The 24,035-nt window shown below is 44.9% G+C and overlaps 1 protein-coding gene across 1 annotated transcript in view; it reads left to right on the top strand.

Annotated features, from left to right (window-relative positions):
• Nucleotides 1–7,497: 7,497 nt before the first annotated feature.
• osbp2b (oxysterol binding protein 2b) overlaps nucleotides 7,498–24,035 on the top strand; it is a 95,230-nt gene continuing 78,692 nt past the window's right edge. The window contains exons 1-2 of the mRNA XM_088618319.1: nucleotides 7,498–8,308; nucleotides 20,568–20,776. Of these exons, the coding sequence (XP_088474445.1) occupies nucleotides 8,043–8,308; nucleotides 20,568–20,776 (475 nt within the window). The 5' untranslated portion in view covers nucleotides 7,498–8,042. The remainder of the gene's footprint in view (nucleotides 8,309–20,567; nucleotides 20,777–24,035) is intronic.

Genomic DNA, 24,035 nt, shown 5'->3' with positions numbered 1-24,035 from the left:
CATGCTGAGTGCTGGTTTCAATGAGGTGCTGGCTTCTGAAGTAGACTACGCTGCGTTGGTTCCTGAGAGACCTGACCTGATCAGGGCCAGACGTGCTCCAGTGCCACTTTGCTTACATAAACTCTCACGAAGTAACATCTCATTTCATGTCTGGATCCATTGCCAAAATGAGATGGGATTTACCCAGAAGCATTAATGTGTATTGTGCCAACAAGTCACTCAAAAAGAAGGGTATGAGTTACATCTACAGCTGTTCAGCTGGTATAATGCTGGCAAATCACCTTTCCTGTGTTGTAAATCATATCTTTATTTTCTGCTAAGTCACATAAACCTACAGTGCCAAGACAACAGCTTCACCATCTGAGATCTTTCATGTAGTTGGATAGATTTATTCACAATTCAGGGAGTGGCTGTAAAGTATCCTCTCAATATAGGTGAAGCTAATCATCATATAAATAGTGATAAAGGGTAAAGGTTGTGGTTTTGAGTCCCAGCAGTAGATTCTGGTACAGTTATCATCGCTGTGGGTAAAACAGCATGGAACAGTATACCGTTCAGTGGGATTCACATACGCCAGAAACCAGGGTGAGTTATTTGCCTGATGAGGATAAACTGAAACACGTGTAGCTGCTTTTTTGTAAGCTGCTGTATATCTAGTAAGTTAGACTTGTTCCATACATTTCCAAAACAAGTTAAGCCAACAACAAAGTTCAGGGATTTATAAAATGCATAGGAAAACTGTTTAATTTTGCAACAATTTAAAAAATGACCATTTTAATCGTATTTTCATTTAATCTAAACTACAAAAAAAACTTTTAATTTCCATTTTAAACTGGGATTCTTAAACTGTGATCTTTTCTGGCTTTTATTCCAAGTTGGATTTATTCCTTAGGTGCATAAAACACTTAGTTGAATTAAGTGCTAGTTTGGAATGAATGCAGAGGGCCCTGGCAACACCAAGATCAGCTCAGCTCTGTCATAGGACAGAGCCTCTCCCAGAAAACCATGGGCACAAGGCGTGTGCCCTGCAATGGAGGGGACATCAGTCCGTCGTGGGGCACACACATACAGACACCCACAGCAGGGCTGACATTCCCAGAAGCCATTTAGCCTCCCAGTATGGCTGTGGACGGTGAGAGCAAACCAGAGCCCCTGGAGTCAATCAGCATGAGCACAGAGAGAATATACGAGCCCACACAGATACAGCAGCACCCAAGGAACGGAACCCACTGCACACCCCTGGGAAACCCTGCTCTGCAGCTGGATCTAAAGTAGGGCTTAGGGCAGCAGCAAACAATAGAGTCTTGCAGCTTTAAAATACAGAGCAGCTGTGTGAAATTTTAACCATAATTCTAGAAATGATGTGACTATGCCAGTGACTAGACTTGCCCCTTATTAATTAATTGAATTTGTATTACCATTTAGGTGTTCCACCTTCCCCTCCATGTGTCATTTAATTAACCCTGTGAAAAAAGCATTCATTGTTAAATCTGCTGGTTTCTCTGCATTTTTTTTTACTTCTCCGTCACGACAAGGAGAATAAGCACCACTTCTGTTTTTCAGTCAGGAGCACAGCTTGTAGACAGACATTGCTAGTCTGATCAGAAAACTGTGAACAACTAGTGGTAATTATCATATATTCTGTTTATTTTACAAAAACAACATTACACTGTAAATCACTGCATGTACAGTAGGACAGGGGCCTCAAGCTTTGCTCTTGGAGGGCCACAGTGCCTTCTGGTGTTCTAGGTTAGGGTTCTCAATTAATTGAATACATCTAATTTAATTCCTCATTGAGCAAATGCGTTTATTCATTTCATATCAGTCCATCTGTTATCAATAAGGTGTTTGTCCTGGTGATGTGTCCCGGCACTCCAGATATTCCCTTGCTCCCAGAACCACAGAGCTTTGAGGCAGAAGAGTCGACCTCCTCCTTATTATAATTCAAGACTTTCGCCCTTTGATGATCACCTCTAACACGCTGTTCATCCCAAGAACATGACTTGAAGCCCTTGCAGGGCTGGGGGAAGTATTTCATACATCCAATTAATTCCACATTAAAACTGAATAAGTTCACCACCCTGAGCTCGAGGTGGGGAAAGAAGTTTTAAGAGTCTACCGCTCTCCAGGAACAGTGTGAGACCCATGATGTGTAGAGAAATTCTGCCAGTTTTTCCATTAGATAATTTTTTTTACCAAATACAGCTTTTAATGCATGAAACTTGAATTTCACCAGGCAGCTCCCTGTTCTGTGCCACTGAAGTTAATCTGGTTTATGAAGAAGACTTTACTTTTTATGTTGAACATAAAGAATTCAATATGTTTTTCTGGGCGTAAATGAAAAGAAAATGGACCATCCAAACTCCCACAACATTCTGGGTACTTGATGGCAGTCATACCAATGACGTCAAACAGCATCATGAAAACAGGTAGCTGGAGATCATTTGTAAAAATACAGCTATTGTTTCAAAAGCTCAATAGAGTACAAGATTTCTCTTACATGTACATAATCATCAAACAATGATATCTGAAGCAGAACCTGTTTGGCTATACCCCCTAATCTTATCTGGCCTCTGCCAGCTGATTTATATGCTATAGTTAAAGATCAACAGCTGCCCCCTTATTGAAATGCTCAGATGTTGCTTCATTCCAATGACTCCAAATGTATTAGGGGTTTGTGTTAAAGTGAACATCTGTAAAATATTGTTTTTTTTTAACCTTGCTGGTTTTATTTTGGAGGAGGTTTCTTTAGGTTGGTATATCGTGATTGGAATTACTATACTGCATGCTCATTAATGTGAACATTAGGAGTACATCTGAATCTGTGGAAGACACAGCGTCGTTTCTTCAAGGTGAACCAGGGAAGGGATAAGCTGTGGAAATATGTTGGTCAGAGCCCCAGAGGCCTCCATAGTTCTGTCGGTCAAGGAGAAACAAAGCAAGTTTCTTGCTCATTGAAACTGTCCTTCAAGTGGTCTAGGAGAAGTGCCTGAAGATATGTTATCCCACTGACAACTGGAAAAAAAGAAACAGTGCCTGTAGTGGAAATGGACCACTGATATGGAAACACAGCAGAAACGTAAGATCTCAGCTTCTCCATATGTGCATTGCTTTTCTTTCACAAATATTATGAACCTGATCAAAATACTGTAGGTTCTTTGATTATGCTTTAATGTTTGCAACACTTTATTAAGGCATAGTAAGAAACCACTCAGACTGAATTGTCAATAAAAATATAAACAGTATATATGAGAACAATGTGAAGTTTGTTACTAAGCATTTTATTAATTAGTTCTGGGATCAGTTACTTCCAGGCTATTATTACTTAGATTAACGCCATTAATCTGTGTTTTTATTAAGGATTTAGAATTTGAATAAGATAAGATCACTTTATTGGCCATATACAATTTCTTGTATTAGTAATTTGTCTTTCTGTATACCCCAGCTTGCTCTCCATGAGAGACACAGACAGGAAGAGAAGCTGGGGGTCAATTCAAGCTATCGATATTCATCGCATCTGTACTGCAGCTACCTCAGTTTTCATGAGAATCCCTAGTATGACAAAACTATAACCCACTTCTCCCAGCTCACAATGCTTATGACATTTCCTTGACAATTTCCAGCATTAAATTGACAAGTGCTAATCGGAAACTCTGGTGGAGGTTGTTTTAAATTTAATTTATGCAATTATTAATTGAATGACTCATTAGTGATCATTTCAAAGTCTAAACCTCTCATAACTCTCACTTCTAGGGATTAGACAGCAATAACAGCTACTGAAATTAAATAAGGATTGTTGGAACCATAATCATTTGTAGAGTTTGTAGAGTGTTTTTTTCTCCCAAAGGACATTTCACAGAAGAGGAAACCCACTACATTCAGTACTGAAGTACAGACCTCACCTGTGTGATGCACAGCAACCATTGTGTATCAGCACATCTGCACAGCAGATCAGGTGGAAAGGTAAAATACTTAATTGAATTAAGGGGGAAATTTAAAAAGGTTGGATTCTGCAAAGCCTAAAGTAGAATTTAGCCAGTAATGACCAACACAATTGGATCTTTAATGACCACACAATCAGGACTTATCAGAAAGAGCAGCACCTCCTACAGAACAGTGTTCCTGGTCACCATACTAGGGCACAGGATTGGAAATTCTGGTCCAGAGGTAAGAGTCTCTTTTCTGGCCCAAACCCTACTGGCTTAAGGCAGTTAGCCTGGACAGAACCCCCGGGTGCACTGCTTTGCCTGGACGGTTGTGTTCATTAAAGAGCTTTTGTCTTGAGGTTGGAATGAAGCTTATGGTGGACTCCAGGCTGTTTACTTTACCAGCTGTGGTCAGGTGAAGTTCACAGTAACGGCACTAAATTGGTTTTCATGTTATTGAGACCTCACAGGGCAACAGTCCAGCCCAGAAAGTAGGTTTTTATCGCCTATTGATGAGGGTTGAACTGATCCAGTTAGAGATTCATATGTTAGATTCTTGACCTCAAAGACTGCAGTAGGTGGCACGTGCTGAAGGGGACTCTTTATTAACACCCATACCAACCTGCAGCTCACTGCTGGCAGCCCACAGAAGCTCAGCAGGTATGAGCGAAGGTTGCTGCTGGGGGGCGCTCACCCTGCAATCTGTGTGGGTCCTAATGCCCCAGTATAGTGACAGGACACTCTACTGTTAAAAGACACCATCCTTCTGATGAGACGTAAAACCAAGTCTCTCTGTTTATTAAAAATCCCAGGTCGTTTCTCAAAAAGAGTAGGCGTGTTACCCCTGTGTCCTGGCCAAATTTCCCCCTGGCCTTTACCAATCATGGCCTCCTAATAATCCCCATCTCTGAACTAGCTTCTTCACTGTTCTTCTCCCCTCTGAGAGCTGGTGTGTGGGGGGCATACTGCTGGCACTATGGCTGCTGTCACATCATGTACAGTAGGTGGGGCTGCACACTGGTGGTGGTGGTGGAGGGGATCTCCATTACCTGTAAAGCATTTTGAGTGGAGTGTCCAGAGAAGTGTTATATAAAAGTTTAAGGAAGTATTATTTGTTTTGGCGCACACCAGTGACCTCTAGTGTGCGGTTGGCTGTAGTACCATGTTGTGGGGGAGCTTCAAGCTTCCCGTTTGTTTTTAAGCCTCACTCAAACCGCTCCAGTAAATGCTCTTCATTTACACCGAACCTAGAGGAAAGGCGGAATGGCTGAAAACGGTGGGGGCAAGGCGCGACCCCAGCTGGAGCAGTATTTAAAACCCGCTGGAGGCACTGACGGAAAGGGGGATTCAGGGGAGCAAGTTCTGAATGACGAGGAACGGGACCGGGATGCTACTAGCACCCAGGGCTAGGATCTCGAGCTTCGGAAACGGAAAAGAGAAGTCACCAATATCACTGAATTGATTATAGATGGCGACATCACCTGAATGGATAAGGGCCCACTGTTTCCGACTGTGCCTCAAAGGAAACTGGGGACTCCTCCACTCCATTCGTGCATCGGCGAGATGGAGGCAAAGACCTGTAGACGAGGCTGGCAGACGTCGTAGTACAGCCCACGCAAGACATGCAGGGGAGAGATGGGGATCACGTAGGTATTTGTAGTGTTTCAGGAGACGAAATGACGTCGGGAGCGATTGCTGATTACTGACGGCTGAGGCTGATTGAGCTTGGTTGTCGTCATCCTCCCGGACTTTCGTTACAAACTCCATTAGTTACCCAGCAAGTGCAGAGCTGATGTGCTAATATGAAATCTTATAAGCGGCGCATAGATCCTGTGAAAAAACACAACAACTTTGAAATGGATAAACTGATGTGCTAAGTTTGTGGTGGTTGTAAAACTGTGACCCCAGATCGCCCCCAAAACTCGATCTGATGTAACGTCCCCCTTGGTGCCACAGAGAAGGTCCAAAGGCACTCGATATTGTGAAATAATACTCAGATTTTATCTTGCTGAAACACACTCAGTTTTAAAAGAGGAATAATTAAACAGGGTTCATTCAATAGTGCTCGAGAGAGCCAAAGAATTGCAGACACCAGACGCATGAAGAGAAGAAAGACGCCAGAGGAAGAAATACATGTTTTTTGAAGAAAGATTACCTTTAAAATGGCGACGGGAAGAGTGCGATGTTACCAGTTAGAAGACGTATACATTAAACTTACTTAATAAATTACAATCAATGAATTATTAATGAAACCGCATACATTGCCTTCATTTGAAGATCGGCAGATTTGATGCGGTAGTGGTGACATCTTGCGCCGAAACACGGACTTAGCATGGGAGAAAAAGGATCTGTGTGCAGCTGAAGATCTTCATGGAAATTATCCTGTGTTTTCAAAAAAGTATGATGAACGGAATTTGTCCTGATTCTCTGACTTCTCAGACTGGGGTCCCCTTTAAACGTGGGCAGGATTAACAGCTTCTTGCAAGAGCAAGTAGGCTTTTATACACAAGTGTCAACGCTTTGCACAACTCCTGCTGTACCCTTTTCATCTAAAACATTATACGAGTTAATAGTGTTTTGTTCACCTTTCTCTGCCAGTGGCATAAAATTATGCAGTAGATTCATTAAGATAAAATAAGTTCATGAAGATAACGTTGTTGCGTTAATTCTATCATGCACTGTATACAATCTGTATTCTAAATATTTAATGCATACTTGGTTTGCTTACAATACATTTTTATTTTGTTTATCCTAAAATAACCCAGAAGAATCGTGGATTGCTGCATTCATCGATTTCTGGGCAGGATGAGCGTCAGTTCGTGAGTCACTCCTGTCTTTGACTTGGCATTTGTCCATGAGAAAAAGTTACTACTGCGGCGACTTGACCACAACACTCCCGTGTCAGCAGTTTGATATCTTTGAATACTGTGCCCTTTTCTGTGTATTACACATTATCCAAAGCAAATTAAAGACACTAAAGCAAATTAAAGACACGTTTCGATTTGTGTGCGAAGACAGAAAGTGACGTGTGCTGCCGGATTGTTATTCTCTGCCTGTAATTACTTCTAAAAGGCACACGCTAGTAGTAATTCGTCTTCCTAAGACATGGGTAGTTATGATGTTAAGACCTCAGGGTTTTTGAATTACGCTGTTTTGATGTCGTTTACGACGTCCGGGAATTTAATTCAGGAGATTCAAAACTTTTAAAGACTTGCTCATGGTATATAATACGTAGGTAAACATTGATGATAATTTAATATACGTTTTAAACTAACTGGATCACTTTTGCTTGTTTAAGAACCGCTGACTTCCATATAAACACGCAATAGGAAGATGTAAATTTTGTTCAGGCGTTCCACTGACGGACCTTGACAATTGTGAGGCTACCCAATGTTAATTCAGTTAAACCAGTCCTAAATCAACAAATATTAGTTCAAAATGCTTCTCGCTGTTAAGAAAGAGCGTTAAAAAAACCCGTCATAACACTTTGGACATACGGATTTTATTCGTAAATAATGTTTATTCGGATCCCCGAACAGCACTTCGAAATCCGAGACGCAGTTCGGTTTTTCAGCAAGTTCCCAAATTTCCGACCCCGAAATACCATCGGATTTCATCACTACTGCTACCCCTGTTGTTCGATGGATGTCAAACGGATATCAAGGGCAGGAAAGCGATATTAAATCCCCAACACGAAGACACTCATTCCGGTCTAATTGCAATCTCACTCCCTCATCAATACAGAAATACTACAGCGGGCTGTTTTTTTTTTTCTTCCGTAGCTACATGTTATGCTTAGAAAATGACCAATCGAAGTCACGACGAGGATTAAACGCTTCTCCACGGGTTTTTTTTTTTGTCTCTCTATGGGAAGCCGCGGCGCTTGGATACTCGTTCATACAGCCGCCGGCGGCGCTAACTGCGCTTGAAAGACCCGCGGCAGGTGGTGATGTTTCGGGACTCCGGCTGCATCACATGACGGTGGTTTTTCGGTCGCATCGCTTTTCGTCCATCCAACGTCATGTGAAGGGGGGAGCGTAGCTTTTCTCTCTCTCTCTCCCTCTCCAGCCGGGACCCTCCTCCGCCAGCCTCTCCCGGCTCGTCGGCGGTAGGTCTATGGGGAAAGCAGCCGCTCCCTGCAGCGGGTCCGGCGGCTTCGTCTCCATCCTCACCGCGGTGCCCTGTTTGTCCTGCAAGCCGCAGCCTCCGGCCGAGCGCAGGATGAGCGACCAGGGCAGGAGTTGCTCGTCTTCGGCGTCCGCTCCGGCCCCAGCGCCGGGGTCCGACACCTACAAGGGGTGGCTGTTTAAATGGACTAACTATTTGAAAGGGTACCAGCGCCGGTGGTTCGTCCTCAGCAATGGCCTGCTGTCGTATTACAGGTAAATCGGGCAAGGGGAGGGGGATCAGGTGTGTGTTTGCATGTCCAAATGTTTCGGTGACGGCCCTTCAGCTACATTATTGCGTTATTGTGGTACCGTGTCTCGCAGCGGTACACGGGAAAGTGCAAAGAAAGTTGCGGGGTCTTGAGCCTCAGGGGGGCACGCAACTTCCTGGGGGGGCTCCTGTTCACACTGGGCACGTTTCGTGCATTTGAAGGCGATGCTGGCCGCCTGTCAGAGCAGGGCCTGTTGCACCCCCGCAGGAGAAAAACGTGGAAGTGTTGACATGGTCCGGTTTTAAATGTGCAGCGTCGCGTCCGGGCCAGCCCACGAAGGGACACGGCTTTTTTTTGTGTGTGTGTGTGTGTCGCCTCTCCCAGACGAGGGTTTCGGAGGGCGAGTTTGTGGGTCGCGCTGGTCGCCACATCCAGCCTCTGTCGGGTCGAAACGGGCTGAGCGTGAGTGAACTTCTCGCTGCTGCTGAAAGCAAGATGACAGCGCACTTTGTAGAGCTCACAGCGCCAGCAGTGACAAGCACCAACTTCTGTCAGCCTGCCGCGTCACTGCTGCCCAAACTGGACGGCCAGGGTGGCCGTGGAAACGTTTTTATTTTGTGCTCAAGTGCACGAACTCCAGACCCTCCTGTGGTTGCAACAGGAGTAGTGTTTGATGTAAGAGGCGCAGAATCCACCAGACGCTTTGCCTCGGATAAATCCAATAAATTAATCTAAATGCCACGAAAGAACATGCGTCGTATATGATCCGTGTATCCTGCTGAAACGGCTAAATCTGGGCTGACTCGAGCTGCAGTTTAATCTGAGCGTTCAAGTATATTCGAGCTGCTAAAACCTTGAATGGGTTTAACGCGTCCTGTCGTGCATGCTGTGTCCCTGTGCCAGGAGAGTCCCTTTCATCTGTATGAGTGTTAATAGAGGTCCACGCTTTTTTTGTTGTTGTCTCGGAATCAAATTCTCACATGTATTTTCTCTATATCCATTGGGTAGCTTTCTTTTTGGCAGGCCCCCCTCTCACTTTCTAAGAGTGTTTACTGTTTACACTTTCAGTCTAAAGCTTCAAGGATCGTAAATCATCAGTTTCTTTTCTTGTTCAGAAATGATTAAGAAGTATAAGGACGTCCACTGTTTGGGCACAGCTAGTACTGTATCCAACGAAATGTGTTAGTAGCTCACAGGTTAGTTACAGAGGTCGTGTTCAAGTCCAATTAAAGGGCCTCATAATTCAGGTATCTCAAGGTTTGCAGGACTCGCATTACGGAGCGTCATTTAGTTGAAACACGAGAGGAAACTATATACACTGGAAACACTAACTGACTAGGAGGCTAGTGGTGTTAAACTCAGCTCGTTCAGCGACCTGTGTCGTCTGGCTTTTGTTTCAGTCTCTTATAGTGTAGTTGTTGATGTGACATTCTTCAGGAAAATAAAAGTATGATGACTGCAAAAGTAAAGTATTTTTTTTTTTCCAGTTGAGAAATATGTTGAAGCTCTTCTGTCTTGGCATGACAGCTGGGTAAACATGTTGAGCGTGTACCAGCTGAGGAAATTTGGGTCAAAGTGACTGAGATTTTGGGATTTTGTCATTCCAGAGGGGGGTTGCTACTCTCTGAGAATGGCCTTAGACACTCCTGGTCTAGGGAATAGGGCATCCTTTTACGTGATGAAGGCCAGTGTTGTAGTATGAACATCTGAGCAAGGAGAGAGAAGAGCAGTCCTGTCATGACCAGTGTTTGTGGTGCCAGTGAGTAAGCACCTGTCCACAATTGTCCTACGGGTAATATGGAAAACCGAGGTCCTGACTCTCTGTGGTCATTAAAAATCCCAGGGCGTTTCTCGAAAAGAGTAAGGGTGTTACCCCGCTGGCCTGGCCAAATTTCCCCCTGGCCTTTATCAATCATGGCCTCCTAATAATCCCCATCTCTGAACTGGCTTCATCCCTCTGTTCTCCTCCCCACTGAGAGCTGGTGTGTGGGGAGCGGACTGGTGGACTGTGGCTGCCGTCACATCATCCAGGTGGGGCTGCACACGTGGTGGTGGTGCAGGGGGTCCCCATTACCTGTGAAGCACTTTGAGTGGAGTGTCCAGAAAAGCACTATATGATTGTAAGGAATACTAATACTACTACTACTAATTAATTATAGATAAGGAGACCCATACGCTGTATATTAGCCATTTGGGGAAGTTCAGTCTGTTCCTCGTCATAACTTTGTGAACCTCTGGCAGTTGAGGCGGATGGGTGTCAGCTGAAGCCACAGCACAGAAACTCTTGCTGGTGTCTTGAATCTTAGCGATCTGAGTTCAGTCCAGGTGGTCTTCACCCGTTGCTGTGATCCAGCCTCTACGGACAGAACATTCCGGAGAAGTGCCTTTTCAGAGCCGGACCGTTTGCAAGGCGGAAGCCGCAGATGAGAAGCAGTTGGAGTCATTGTGTTTGCAGCAGGCAGGGGACATGACCGCGCTCTGTTCTTGCCCTGGTCTATTATTAGCCTGGTGCTGTGTAAGAAGGTGGCTGCTGTCCTCTGAAGTACAGTTGGCTTGGCATCTGAAAGTGAAAGGCCAGGCCGCCTTTCACAGAGCCTGCCGATGGCCGCTGACTGAGGGGGAGCGGTAGTGACAGTTAGCAGCAGGGTCATTGTTTATACTCTGAAGTGCTGTGCTGGTCTCCTCCCGAGTGACGGAGTTGGTAAAGGTGTTCAGGTGAGTGCAGGGTAAGCTTTGTGACCCCGGGTTCAAGCCTGGGTCATGTCACGGGCGGGGAGTGGGATTAACCAGCCAGGCCGCTCTCAGCGCCCCCTGTGGCCTCCTGGGAGCTTGCAGCCATCCAGTGCTGTTGGCAATCGTCATGCATCACCTCCGGTCAGCGCTGGATCTCAGGCAGGGCGCTGTGCTGCCTGTGGTGACGAGTCTGAGGAGGACAGGAGAAGTCTGCCTGCTGTTCTCTACACGTTTCCCTGTGTGAGAATGACGGTGTGTCTCCAGCTTTGTCGCTGGTTATCTATTCGTTTCCTAACTGCTTCCAGACTCCCAGGGGTTGCTGACTTCTGTTTCAGTTTCACCGGCCCATCACAAACAGTTTCTCCAAGAACTTGTGAGGCGGAATTATTATTTTATGGGCATTTGCATGGTGCAATAATAAGCACGAGGATTTGCATGCAGCAACACTGAGTGTAGTACAGGACAGCAAATTGTGTGTCAATGCAGTACTTTCTGTGCCTGCAGTGAAACTGGATGGTGTAGAAGTGCAGAGCAGTGCCGTGCTCACTGGTGCATTTTGTTCATTTCGCTTGTGAAACAGAGAATGCAGGAGATTAGGAGTGAACAAAAGCAGTCTGAACAGCCTAGCACAGCAGCAGGTGACCTGTTACACAGTGCAGGGGATAATAGCTCTTTAGAGCTTGGCAGTGTGGTTAACATGTGAGGTATACAAGCCTGAAGCAGCTGGGTTTGTAGAAGTGAGGAGTAGTGATAAGCGCTGGGGCAATGATAGTGTTGTCCAGGGAGTCTGGAGGAGGAGGAAAATAAAAGTTGCACATTCAGGCCTGTGCTACACCAGTAGACCTCCCTGACGTTTGTTTTCCTATGTGGAGAGGAGCTATCTTTTCTGAGTACAGTATTACTGGAATCCTGTTCCTCTGCCCGTGACTGCGTGAAGTTCAGTGTAGCGATCGTATAATCAGTCCCAAGGATGCTTTGCCCAGGATGTGAAGACTTGTGGCAACACAACAGTGTTTTTTAAGCAGCCATCTAACAAAAAGTCTTCTGCTAACTTGTGAGCCAGTTGCAGTCCCTGTTTTAGACTGTATGTTTAGGAGCTTGTTAAAGATTTGTCTTTTCATTGGTAGCTTGTGTTTTTGTGAGCCCTGTAACGATCGCTTACAAGACTCAGGAGATAAGCACCTGTACAGCAAGTCCCCAAAGAGCCCTGCTCCAGTCCTCAAGGACTGCTGCTCAGCAGGTGTACAGTACAGTAGGTCTCTCTAAATCTGCTGCCGCGCTAGAAAAAGGAAATACTTCACCTTCTCTGCAAGTAATAAGCTCAAATAGGTAATAAGAGCTGAGGCGGGATGAATGCCACAGACCTTCTGGCCCTTCAGGACTGGAGTTGTGCTCCACTCCACTCACTGGGACCTGTTAACATTGTTGAAACACACCTGGGCTAGACAGCTCTCCAGCATCATTGCAGAGGTTTAACATGGGAACAAAAGTTTATATACACCAGAGATGATTTGTGTCACATATGTCATGACAAAATTGCTGCTTTAATGCAGGTGATGCATTACCTGCTTAAGAGGTAGGGAAATGGGCTTGTCCAGGTAGACAAAAGTTATAATTTAAGTGAAAAAATGACATTGAAGAAACTCTTTATTCCTTCTCTGTGAAAGGAGAATATTTTTTTTGTTGGATAAAAGTTCATGGCTCCTTATTGAACTTGCTGTAAACATGTAATGAAATGATGGATCAGTGGGTCAGTCTCCCAGGTACACAGAAGATGCAAGTGCACCTGGCTTGTTGTGTACTGTACGAGCTTAGTTTCCAAACCCTGACACAGCCACATTGTATTTGAGGCTGTGCCAGATGCTGTAATGCCATAAAGATAATAATTTCCCCCCTTATATTCTTATATTATATTCTTTATATGTTCTTTTTGCTTTTTGTGTAGAGCCAACTGTATGTGAAATGAAGACAAAGCTCTTTTTTGTTGTGTGTTATTTGATCCTCTATTTTAAAGAAAACCTATACCTTCAAATTACATTTCACATTGTTTTTCCACATCATAATAACAGATGAAGTACCAGTGCTGATCAGTTCATTTTGCAAATATGGGCTTACATAAATGCCAGAATCTTGCAACTGAACCACTGCAGTTTCTGGGATTTATGTTTTTACTATGTATTCATTTTACACTCTTAATGAAATGGCATGGCTGTGAATGTGCTGGGTGTTTTAAACAGTGTTTTGTCTTTACACGCACCAGATCTGTGGACATGTGTTTTATGGACATATGTGCCCAAGGGACAGACAGGTAAAGCTTCACCCTGGCTGCCTGCGGACTGGACTCTTTAAGCTTTTGCTCTTGCTAAAATGTTCTGCATTTAATCCCGTAATGGTTGAAGCCTTCACATGGTTTCTACCCTCTGCGTAAAGTTAGGAAGTGTACCGAGCCTTTTCTAACAGTTTTACTATTATTGTGCTGTCATCAGTCATCTGGGATAGCACTTCTAGAATTCATACCATCTATTATGTACCGGAGTTCACTGGATCACTATTTTATTCAGCCTGAAATCGAAGATGAGCTGTTAAGAGGGCAGGTAACAAGACTGGTAAACTCATTATGAAAGTTAGTCCCAGAGTTGGACTTTATCGCTATGGTCATTTTAGACAGGGGCTTTCCAGGGAGAAATGGGAAGTTGGATGTTCACTGTGCAGTCAAAAAGCTTCTATCATTGAGCAAAAGCTTATTGAACATGAAGTATCTCTTCTGAGGTATTGAGGCTTGTTGTTATAACTCGGCATGAGCACGGATCCCTATTCCCTCGTTTCTGCAAAATCCCCAGGAAATGGATTGGCTTCAGGCACAGAGCTGGCATGGGGGCTGGACTCAGACTACCTTGGCCGATCAGCACTTTGAAAAGCACCATCATTCAACCTCGCGTGTCTAAATTCTATGTGTAAAGATGGTGTGTTTTTGAGAAAGTGGAGGAATCGTGCAAGGATGGGTTGTGCACAGTCAGGTACAGTTTGTAGTTGGGTGAAATGTACACACACCCTTCCATACATTCGCATTGTACTTACAGCAGCCCGACAGTAAACCCCAAAGGTGTCACTCATTGATGTGCTTGAAGTGCATTGTCAAGACCAAGCTGAGTTCATCTGAGGCCTGGGGTCTTTGGGAATGCAAGTGCATGCTGTTGAGGGAGGGATCAACCTGCTTTTTGCAGCATTTGGACAGTTCTGGGGCCAGAGCCCTCACCTGGAATATCACATCTGCCAGCTCTTGACTCTTAAGGAGACTCTGCTTGCTTGGGACAATGACAGACTGTCAGCAGTGTGAGAGGTGTGGACACACTGCGTAAATAAAAGGAAGAGAATTATTCCTTTTATTTGTTAATGACAAAAATTAGGGATTCGCAACTCAGGTTGTCGGTATCCAGAATCTGGCAGTTTTTTACGTCTTCTTAGTTTGGAAGCAGCACTTTCCCCTCGGAGAAGTGATTAAGGTTTAGTTGGGGGGAGATGATCTCTTCCCAACATCCTCCAGCTGTTGGGAATTTCAAGACGCATGGGAAAACGCGCTGGATTCCAGAGCCAGAGTCTGGAGTTGGGGGGGGCTCTGTGATATGTGGGTCCGTCCTTCTTAGACTTTGTTTAACCCTTTGAGTGATCCTTGCGGCAGAAAGTTTAAAATCCACTTTTACAATTCCTAAACCCGGTCATTTCCATCCATTTTCTAACTGCTTTGTCCAGTACAGGGTCTCAGGGGACCCGTTGCTATCTTGGTACAAGGTAGGACTCCACCAGTCAATAACATACAGACACACACACTCACACCAGGGCCAGTTTTCCCAGAAGCCACCTAACCTAATAGCATGTCTTTGGACTGTGGGAGGAAACCCACGAGAACACAGAGAGAACATGCAAACTCCCCTCAGACAGCAACCCAGGTCTGGCATTGAACCCAGAACCCCGGCACTCTGAGGCAGCTGTGCTAACCACTGCACTTCTGTGCTGCCCTACTGGCCAGCTGATGGACTGAAAAGCTGTTAAGTGTTTTTTTTAAGTATCCCTGATGTGTCTCAAATCTGCATGGGAGTTGAAGAACCTGGTCGCGTTTGGGTTTTCTCCCCTGCCTCGTGTGTTCTGGCAGGGAGTGCGTCTGAGATCTCCTCAGGCAGCTGCCTGTCCCTGGTCCCGTGCCAGAGGGCAGTGTGAGCTGGGCAGTGTAGCCCCGTGTAGCGTGTCCACAGCCAGCCAGGCCAGCCTGGCCATCGGCCGTCCTTCCCAGCTGGCTGGTTTCCAGGCCGGTGGAGTATTTCACAGATGATGTGGTGGGTGGCAGGAATAGTGTCTGTGCTGCTCCGCTTGTCCATGATTAAGTGTCATTGTACTTTGTAGCCTCTTAGAAAGGCCCTCCTCTCTCCCTTTGTGGGAAGCCTTTGTTTTCAAATTATTCCAGACAAATATTTACAGATATTCACTCAATCATTTAGCTTTTCATCCCCCACGATTTCGAGTTTTAACCAGTCCCACTTTCCCCTGAGGACACTGACTGTCTCTGAGGCAGGCGCTGTGGGAGCTGCCCGCTTCATGTTTACGCAGCAGAGAGGACTTCAGCTGCAGCAGCCAACAGGCATCGAGCAAGATGCTGTTGAATTCCCAGATCTGTCTCTGGTAGCACATGGCCCTTTGGGTTTCTACACTTGTCAAGGCAGCTGGCTAGTTAGTGATGTCGCCCAGGCTCAGCACATGATGCCTTGGCAATAAGACTCAACCTGCAGTTCTAATTAAGTGCCTTGACTAGTGTAATTACTAGGGTTATTACTATGATACCTATTGCAACACATTTTCGATGAGTTACAGTACTTGCTCTCTCAAGTATTGTGATGTTTATTTACTGTTTTAAATTCTCAGTTTAAATTGCTTGTGTAAGAATTAAAACTGTTGAATGAGGGTTTATTTACATCTTATCACTTAAAGCAGTTTGCTGCTATTCATTCATCTCATAATAAAATAAAGAGTGTTCACAACAGTGGGCTCTGCCTGTGTAGTGCCTTTAGTTTGCTGCGGACACCTGGGTGGAGAGGGTGATTAAATACTGTCATTTCACTTGTAGTGGCCGGCTTTACCATTCTTGTTTCTGATGTCTATTGTATTTGATCCTTGTTTTTCTTGGAGGGTGGATTAAGACTGCAGGATAACCCTTTCCCTATTTAGTTTGTCCAAATTATTCCTGATATGGGAGCTGCGTGTTCAAAACAGCTTGGGCTTTGTCCAAGAAACAAGGGAATGTGTGAGCGTTTTGTAAGGAGAGACCCTGCCGGTCAGTGTAAACCTCCTGGCCTCTTCCCAACTGTCCGGCTTCCAGCCTCACCGCAGCCCTGCAGCGCAGCCCCGGGCCGATCAGCAGCCACCTGTGTTTCTCTCCTGCTTTCCTTTGCGTGCTTCGTGAGGTCATTGACCTGACTGAACTGCTGCAGGGAGGTGAAAGCTGGAAGCAGCCTTGTATCCAAAATCGTGCCTGTTTGGACGAGAATGTGGCTCAGTGTTGTGTCAACACCCTGAACCTGCAGAACTGGTCAGGTCATTTGACTGTACTGTTCATTTCTGACTCATTTTCTATCTGTTTGCACATCTTTTTCATATGCTCCCCAGCAGGGAGAGTATATCTGGGAGTGTGCCTGGTAATATTCATATGTTTGTCGTCATGCTGATCTTATTTAAACATGGTCCCTTTCATCCTTCATTTAGCTCTTTTCAAATCTATTAGGTATTTTTCTTTTATTGTTGCTTGTCTTTGGTGATGAGTTCAAGCACTAATGGAAAGAGTCTTCAGAAGTCATTCCTGAGGTTTGTGAGGGAAGGGAATTGTGGCTGCACTGTGATTAAAATCCATTAAGGGTCTGCCTGTGGTGCAGCACTGAAGGGGGTCCCCCTTACAGTTTCCTCCCAATCAGGAGGGAAATTTTTCAGGAGAGCTCTGTCATGACAAAAAATATTTTTGCAGAAACTACAGAGAATTGGAAAGATGCAGGCAGGTCAAGTGGGGAATGGAGAGGTCTCGCAATCTGTTGTTTTCTTCTTCAAGGCAGATCTTGTTGGAGATTGCTGCAGTTAACCAAATGGAATGAAAGGTTGAAATAAATGAGCTGTAATTTGTGATGCCGTAGCTTCTGGGGAAAAGCTTGGAACGTTTCAATCGCTGTTCCTTTAAGTCATGTGGCTCAGTTAATGCACCTGTGTAGATCAATGCAGTGTGTTGCCTGGCACTTGAACCCCTCCAGCTCCTCATTAATTCATTCCTCAAGTACCAGATATATCTTTCTGCTTGTGGGCACAATGTCTGTTAAGTCTTGCTTGCATGTACTGTATCAAGCCGGATTTCATGCTGTGAATCTTTGAATTTTCCAAACGTAAGCAGAGCTTCAGATGCAGGGAAGTCTTCCACGTGGCTAATCGGTTATAGTCAGATCCATATCCCTTTGAATTACCTTTGAAATTACATTCCAGCCCCTTCCCCCATCTCTTGCCATGTCTGGTGTCATCTGAAAATATACGAGGCTTGCAATTTTATCCTCCAGGGGAGTGCCTGCGCACCTGTTAATTTGCGCAGTGGAGCTCTGCAAAGTATTGCAGACATGTGGGCAACATTTACCCGAGTAACTCAGTGCTCCGAGACAGATATTTTCAAGGACGTTGATGCTGAAATGTGTGTGTGGCACCCATTCTGTTTTTCTGAACAGATGGGAGACAAGTGACTTTGATGGTTTCATAATCTCTAATAAAGCAGGTATCTGGTGCAGACGTCTTGTGCTCTTGCAAGTTCCTGATGACTTCGGGGTAGCCACCATGATCAACGCATAGCAGTTAACAGAAATGTTTGTCCTTAAAATGAGGAAATACAAGGCTCCTGATTGTGTAATTGTATATAGACCCTGTCAGTGTTGTTCCCAAAACAGCGATGATCCTTATAAATCATAACAACTGGCTGTTTTTCCTTAATCTGCAGTAGAGCTCCTGTTTCCTGTTTGCGCTCTGCACATGTCCCAGAAGCATTCTGGGTCTGTATGCCCACACTGCCTTGTTTGTTTGTTCCCTCTGTATGCTGTACAATGAGCTGCTTGTCTTCCCTTCTGTGGTCAACAGTGCCATGATAATAAATCTGCTGTCCATGGATGCTGCTGCATCTCAGAAATGAAGCCTGCGCTTCAGTTGAGGAATGACTGGTGTTCAAAGTGCCAAGAGAGTTCTGTTTTGGTGGGTTACAGCTGTCCACATCTACTCTTAGAGGTTGACATCGGGCGGATTTGTTTTGTTATTACAGGTCTTGTTTCTGTTCCTCAAACATATTATTAAACCTTAACAAAGAAGCCAGTCTTTTCGGTGTCCCCAGTGGGCGATGATCAGAAGAGGACCAGGGCTCTGGCCACTGAAGAAATGCCTGGCCAGTATTTGTTTCTGGTGGTGACCAAGATTTTGGTCAAAACCTCTGGATTCTTGCATTAGCTCTCATGCATGATCTTAGAAATTGCCTGCGATTGAAATGTCCCTTTTTTGTCAATGAGTCGTTATTAGTTTGTTCTAATACTATAGGCCATGGATGCTCACATCTGCGCTGGCTCATCAGCGTAACAAGCACACCGAGAGCTGCTTCACTGTAAACGCAGAACAGATTAAATTTTATAGTCGTTGTCAATCAAAAAAGAAAGAGGCTTCAGGCTTTCATCTTGCTGTAAATATCCTTTGACTGAGACAGGAGTATAAGTTTGATTTCTGGGTTGTTGCACTGCAGTTGGGTCAAACAGTGTGTTGCTGCAGCATGGTAAGGCTGCTACTGCATTGTGTTGTAGTGTATTTCCGTTGCCTCTCTGGGAGATCTCACAGGAGAGCTTTGGGTGTTTCCTGACTGGAGCTGTGTGTGCTGTAAGGATCTGTGCATCGCTGTGCTGGCGGGACCAGGGGAGGTGAGACAGCGTCACACGAGTCAAGTCCTCAGTCCAGTAATCCTGTAATGGCTCCTGATGGGATCTCCTGCTGATCTCATTAAAACGAGTCTGTTGCCTCTCACTCCATCATCCTGCACTGGATTTCTTCCCGTATCTCGTCTGGGAAAATATCTCTCTACCCCTCCCGCTGCTTCCAGGCACTCATGGGCGTACGTTATGCAACTGTATGATGTTAATCTTGTCTGTCTTGTAGTCGCAGTCCTCTCTGTCTTTCCTCTCCTCTCTCTGCCAGTAGTTGAAACTGCGCTATCTGCACTTTAGACGCTGCTGAAAAGAGCAGCACCCAGGGCAGCTGACAAGGACAGCGAGTTCCCCAGGGAAATTGCAAAACAGCCAACTGACACCTACAGGGGCGGTTTGGAGTATGTCATCTGCTCCTTTCTGTTTTGTTCTCTCTGGAGCTCCTTATTCTGTGTTGTCGCAGCTTTCGGCAGCCAAAACAATTATTGCCAAATAAAAGCTCGCAAAACCACCCGCAAAATGCGCAAGCCAGAGACTGTTGCCAATTTCACATATTGTGAAAAGGCACAAAATGAATGTGCCTTGAAATATTATTAATACGATTCCTGTGCCGCACCTAAAGAAAATTTGTAAACATTTGTTGCCATGAGAAATATATCTTGAAGGCCATAAGGAACATTAAGCGTCTGTGGAGAGGCTTCTGGGACCAAGGAGGAGGAAATATGAGATTGTGATTCAGCAGCTTGCCTTCTTGCAGCCCATCGTTCAGAGAATGGTAAAATCAAATAGTACTTTGACAAGGATCCTTGATAAAACTGGAAATGTTAAGTAGTGCTGTTCTTTATTTTGTAGTTGAATCCCATACCACAGGGAGGTGTTGACACATTTACTTTGAACTGGAGTAATTCTATTTCAGTAGTGTGAAATAAAAGAGCAGGATTAGTTTTTCATATATAGCTGCATTATAATCTCAAGTGTATAATGTCCCATTGTGTGTTCATTTACAGTGCAATGCAAAACCTTTTTTTGCCTCAAAATGTTGCATAATCCTACTGAAAAGTCCTCTCAAGTTCACACTCAAAAATGAAATGTGAAAATCACTTTCGTTTTTCCCTGTGTGGTGGTATGATAGAGGCCCTTTTAGAGGTTATTTAAACTTAGCTGCACTTAGATAGAAGTTAGGATGTTCTAAGTTTTCGTTTAGTGAAGTGTTGAGCAAGGTAGAGTTTTATTTCTGCATTTTTTTATACTGATTGTTCCTCAATGACTTTGCAGAATCCAGCTGCTAGTGTTATTTTGTTAGGATGATATAAGATGGTTTATTTTCATCAGTCCTGTGGGAACACACTGTGCTGGGAAAGGGCACGGCTGTCGCAGGTTGTGGGTCACGTGTTGAGGGTCACGGGTCACGCCTTGAGGGTCGCAGGTCGAGGGTCACCGGTCACATGTTCAGGGTTGGGCGTGTCGAGGGTCACAGGTCATGTCGAGGGTCGCGGGTCGCGGGTCATGTGTCATAGGCGCTCTGCACACATCCATGACTCGTCTCTCTGATCTGTTGGGCAGGACCCAGGCAGAGATGGCCCACACCTGTCGGGGCACAATCAACCTGGCCATGGCGCACATCGACACCGAGGACTCCTGCAACATCGTGCTCAGCAGCGGGGGGCGCACATACCACCTGAAGGCCAGCTCGGAGGTGGAGAGGCAGAGATGGGTCACCGCCCTGGAGCTGGCCAAGGCCAAGGCCATTCGGATGATGCATGACCAGTCAGGTACGGTGCAGCCAACACGTTCTGTTCATCAGCCTTCTGTGTCACCGCGACGTTGTCCAGCGGTTTCCTCAGCGCCTCACAGGTACGAAGCCAAGTGAGGCTGTGAGTAACAATCCAGACTGCAGCTGCACTGCGTTCGCTCCGGGAGATCTTTTGGAGGTCTTTGAAACGGGGATCTTGGCCATGTAGTAGTGGTATGTGGCGCTTTCACCAGTCCATTGATCTCATGTCTTGGGAGACGATGCTGGGTAGTGTTCCTGGTTTTCTGATGGAATTGAGGTGTTGCTTAGAGATTATTTCACGAATTGTGGCTTGTGGTTGAACTGAACGGTATTGCGGGGATTAGACTTTAGGCCTTGCGTAGATTATCCAGTGCTAATCTGGTTTCATATGGTTCTTATCCAGCAGCAAGTGCTCTGACAGCCTTTCAGTATAAGCACTGGCTTGAAATTGGTGTGTATTAACCTCAGTAATGACACTGACAGGACAGGACAGGAGAGCACACAGAATAGTGCGAGCTCTGGCTGACAGATTTCACGGCTACCCCTGGCCACACTCCACATCCACTTGTCCAGAACCCAAACCCAAACTCCTGTCTGCTATCTGCAGGCCTAATGACATGACCCAGACTCAAACCTCTGACATCTGGGCCATAGTACTCTGGTCCATTGCATTTTGCAGTATTTCATTCCTTTGATGAGGTGTTCCCCCTGGGTTCGGAACTTGAGAAAAATAAGCTTAGCTTGGGAAATGCAGACCAATAAAGTGTCATAACCAGCATCCCAGTTGCTACATCAGCGCATTTATTGTACTATTAATTCTGATGGTTTCAAAGGAAAAGCAATCAGTTACTTAGTGAGCACGGGCGGGAAACTGCTGAATTGATCTTCAAATCTCAGTTTTATCTCCCCCGAGATGCCTACTCAAGGCATGTACAGAAGCAATCCGCTCTTTAGCTTCAGGACGTGCAGGAAACTGGCAATTCGCTGCCTCATCTGGTGACCAGTGAGGCTGAAGAGAGTCACTGTCCCGATTGCACTGCTGGTGGTCTTGGCCATGCACCCGCTCTTAGTGGTGGAGAGAAGAGTCCCTGGGAATTATCATGCTTTCCTCAGTTTTGGTGTGTAAGGCGAAGAGGCTTTCAGTTAGGCCAGATGGAGAAAATAGATGCGTTATTGTCCCTGTGAGGTGAGCTTGTGCAGAGCTTCCCAGTCTCCATCCTGGTCTTCATTGCAGCTTCACTACAGGTTCAACACTGTGCTTAAACCTACTCAAAGCTCAGAGATGTTAAGTTATTTAAGAAACACAGTTGTTAAAAGACAACTTCCTATTTGTACAATAGCTAAAACAATTAAAAAGTTTGAATTAAACCCTTTATTAGGGCTACTACAGGATCAGTATTTTAATTAGGCGCTCGGCACGAACAAGGCCCAGCAGCCTATTATTGAGTTGTGATGTGTACGGTACTGTGTGTATATAAAAGCATACTAGTGTTCATGTTGAAAAAACATTGCTCGTACTTCTGACAGATTGCCACAAGAGGGCATATTCTTACCACTGATACCAATCGAACCCTCCAGAGCCGCAGGATTGCAGAAGATACAGCTTGAGCCAGGAATCATTTCCTTCTAAACTACCCCACATTTTTGGAAGAATTGACAGTCTGGCACCCTTCTTATCTTTTAACTAGACAGGCAAAATAAAAATATAAAATATTATGATATTTATTATTGAATTAAAAATATAAAAATACCTTCTTTGGTGAAAAAAATTAATTCTTTGTTGCCCAAATGTCTGTATTTGTTTAAAAAAAAACGTTTTTTAGTTCTCAAGTTCTCAATTTTCTGCTTTGTGCTTTCCAAATGTGGACACTGTGGTGGACAGTAAGCTGTTAGTCCTTGAAGGAGAGAGCTGCTGTGCATTTCTGACTGCAGTCACAGGGGTGGCAGCATGGGCTGGGCTGAGGTGTTCGATATTCCCGAGACCCACAGATGCTGAACCAGTGGTAGGCCAGCCGCGGTCGGTCCTGCTGGTTTCCCTAATGAATTTTCTGTCGCCATCCACATGGGAAGTTGTCCGAATTGAAAAATGTGACGTGTCGAGGTGCTCGTCCTCATTCCCCCGCCCTGCTGTGATGCACAGAGAGAGCCTCTGGGACCCACGGAGGGACAGCCCTTCCCTTCTCACACAGGCTCCACGCAGGCCGGGAGAAATGGGTCTTTACGCTTACAGGAAATGAAAGGAGATAACGATCCGGGAGATCACAGGCACTGACAAGCATCCTAGCAGAAAGAGCAATTACTCCGACAGCAGTAGGCCCTGCATGTCTTTTTGTCCAGGTACTGCAGGCGTTTAGCTTTCTAGATGAAGGCAGTAATTAAAGTGAGAAAATACCGCAGCTCCTGGTGTCTCTGCCAGATGCTGTGTTCGGTGACCTTTACCCACTGCTTGCTGTTGCCCTGCAGACTTGCTGATTGTCTAGGAAGTGAAATAAACAAGCAAGGATTTTTATGTGTGGGGATTATTTCTCTGCTTAAAGTGGAGTGCCCTTTGTGTGCTTCCCCTGGGCTTTTAAACACTCCTTTCCTTCCCCTCGGTGAGCTGGGAAATTTCAGCAGAGAGAGCACCGCAAAATCGCATTAAGTGAGGTCAGATGAAATGTGAGATCAATAAGTCATGTAAAGATTCTTAGACAGAAAATGAGTAATATTTGTAGGAGACCACATGAAGCAAATCGATCATCAGTCGTTGGAAATATCTAAATCAAGATATTTCCAGGCATCTTGAGTAATTTAGATGGAGAGGGTTACATATAACAGGTCACATGACAAACACCAACACTGTCAGTTTATCAACAGAATGCAGGGCTTTATTGCAGCTATTTTAATAATGTCAAAAGCGTTCAATTTTTAATCATGTCATTATCTTCCTGAAAATACACCACAGCATGCAGGTGGAAGACTGAGAAAAGCAGCTTTATTTAGATGATCATCTCTCATAAATTCCCAATTCTTTCATTGCTTTGAGCTCTTAGCCTGCAAAACAGTATTCATTCATTTATTGCTTTTTGTAAGTTACTTAAGAGACTCTGTCTCTGCTGCTGTGCAGTCCAGCTCAGCACCTAGTGACTCAGCGGAGCTAGTGGCTATTGACTGATGATTGAAAATTGTGCCTCGCTTTATATGGATCAAATGTGATTAATTGTTTTAACCAGTATATTTTTTCTTTTACCTGTATAATGTTAATCCTTTTGTTATTG

The sequence above is a fragment of the Lepisosteus platostomus genome, chromosome 24, assembly GCF_059453375.1.
Source record: "Lepisosteus platostomus isolate fLepPlt1 chromosome 24, fLepPlt1.hap1, whole genome shotgun sequence".
NCBI classification, from domain to species: Eukaryota; Metazoa; Chordata; class Actinopteri; order Semionotiformes; family Lepisosteidae; genus Lepisosteus; species Lepisosteus platostomus.
This window is presented reverse-complemented; position numbering and strand designations above follow the sequence as displayed.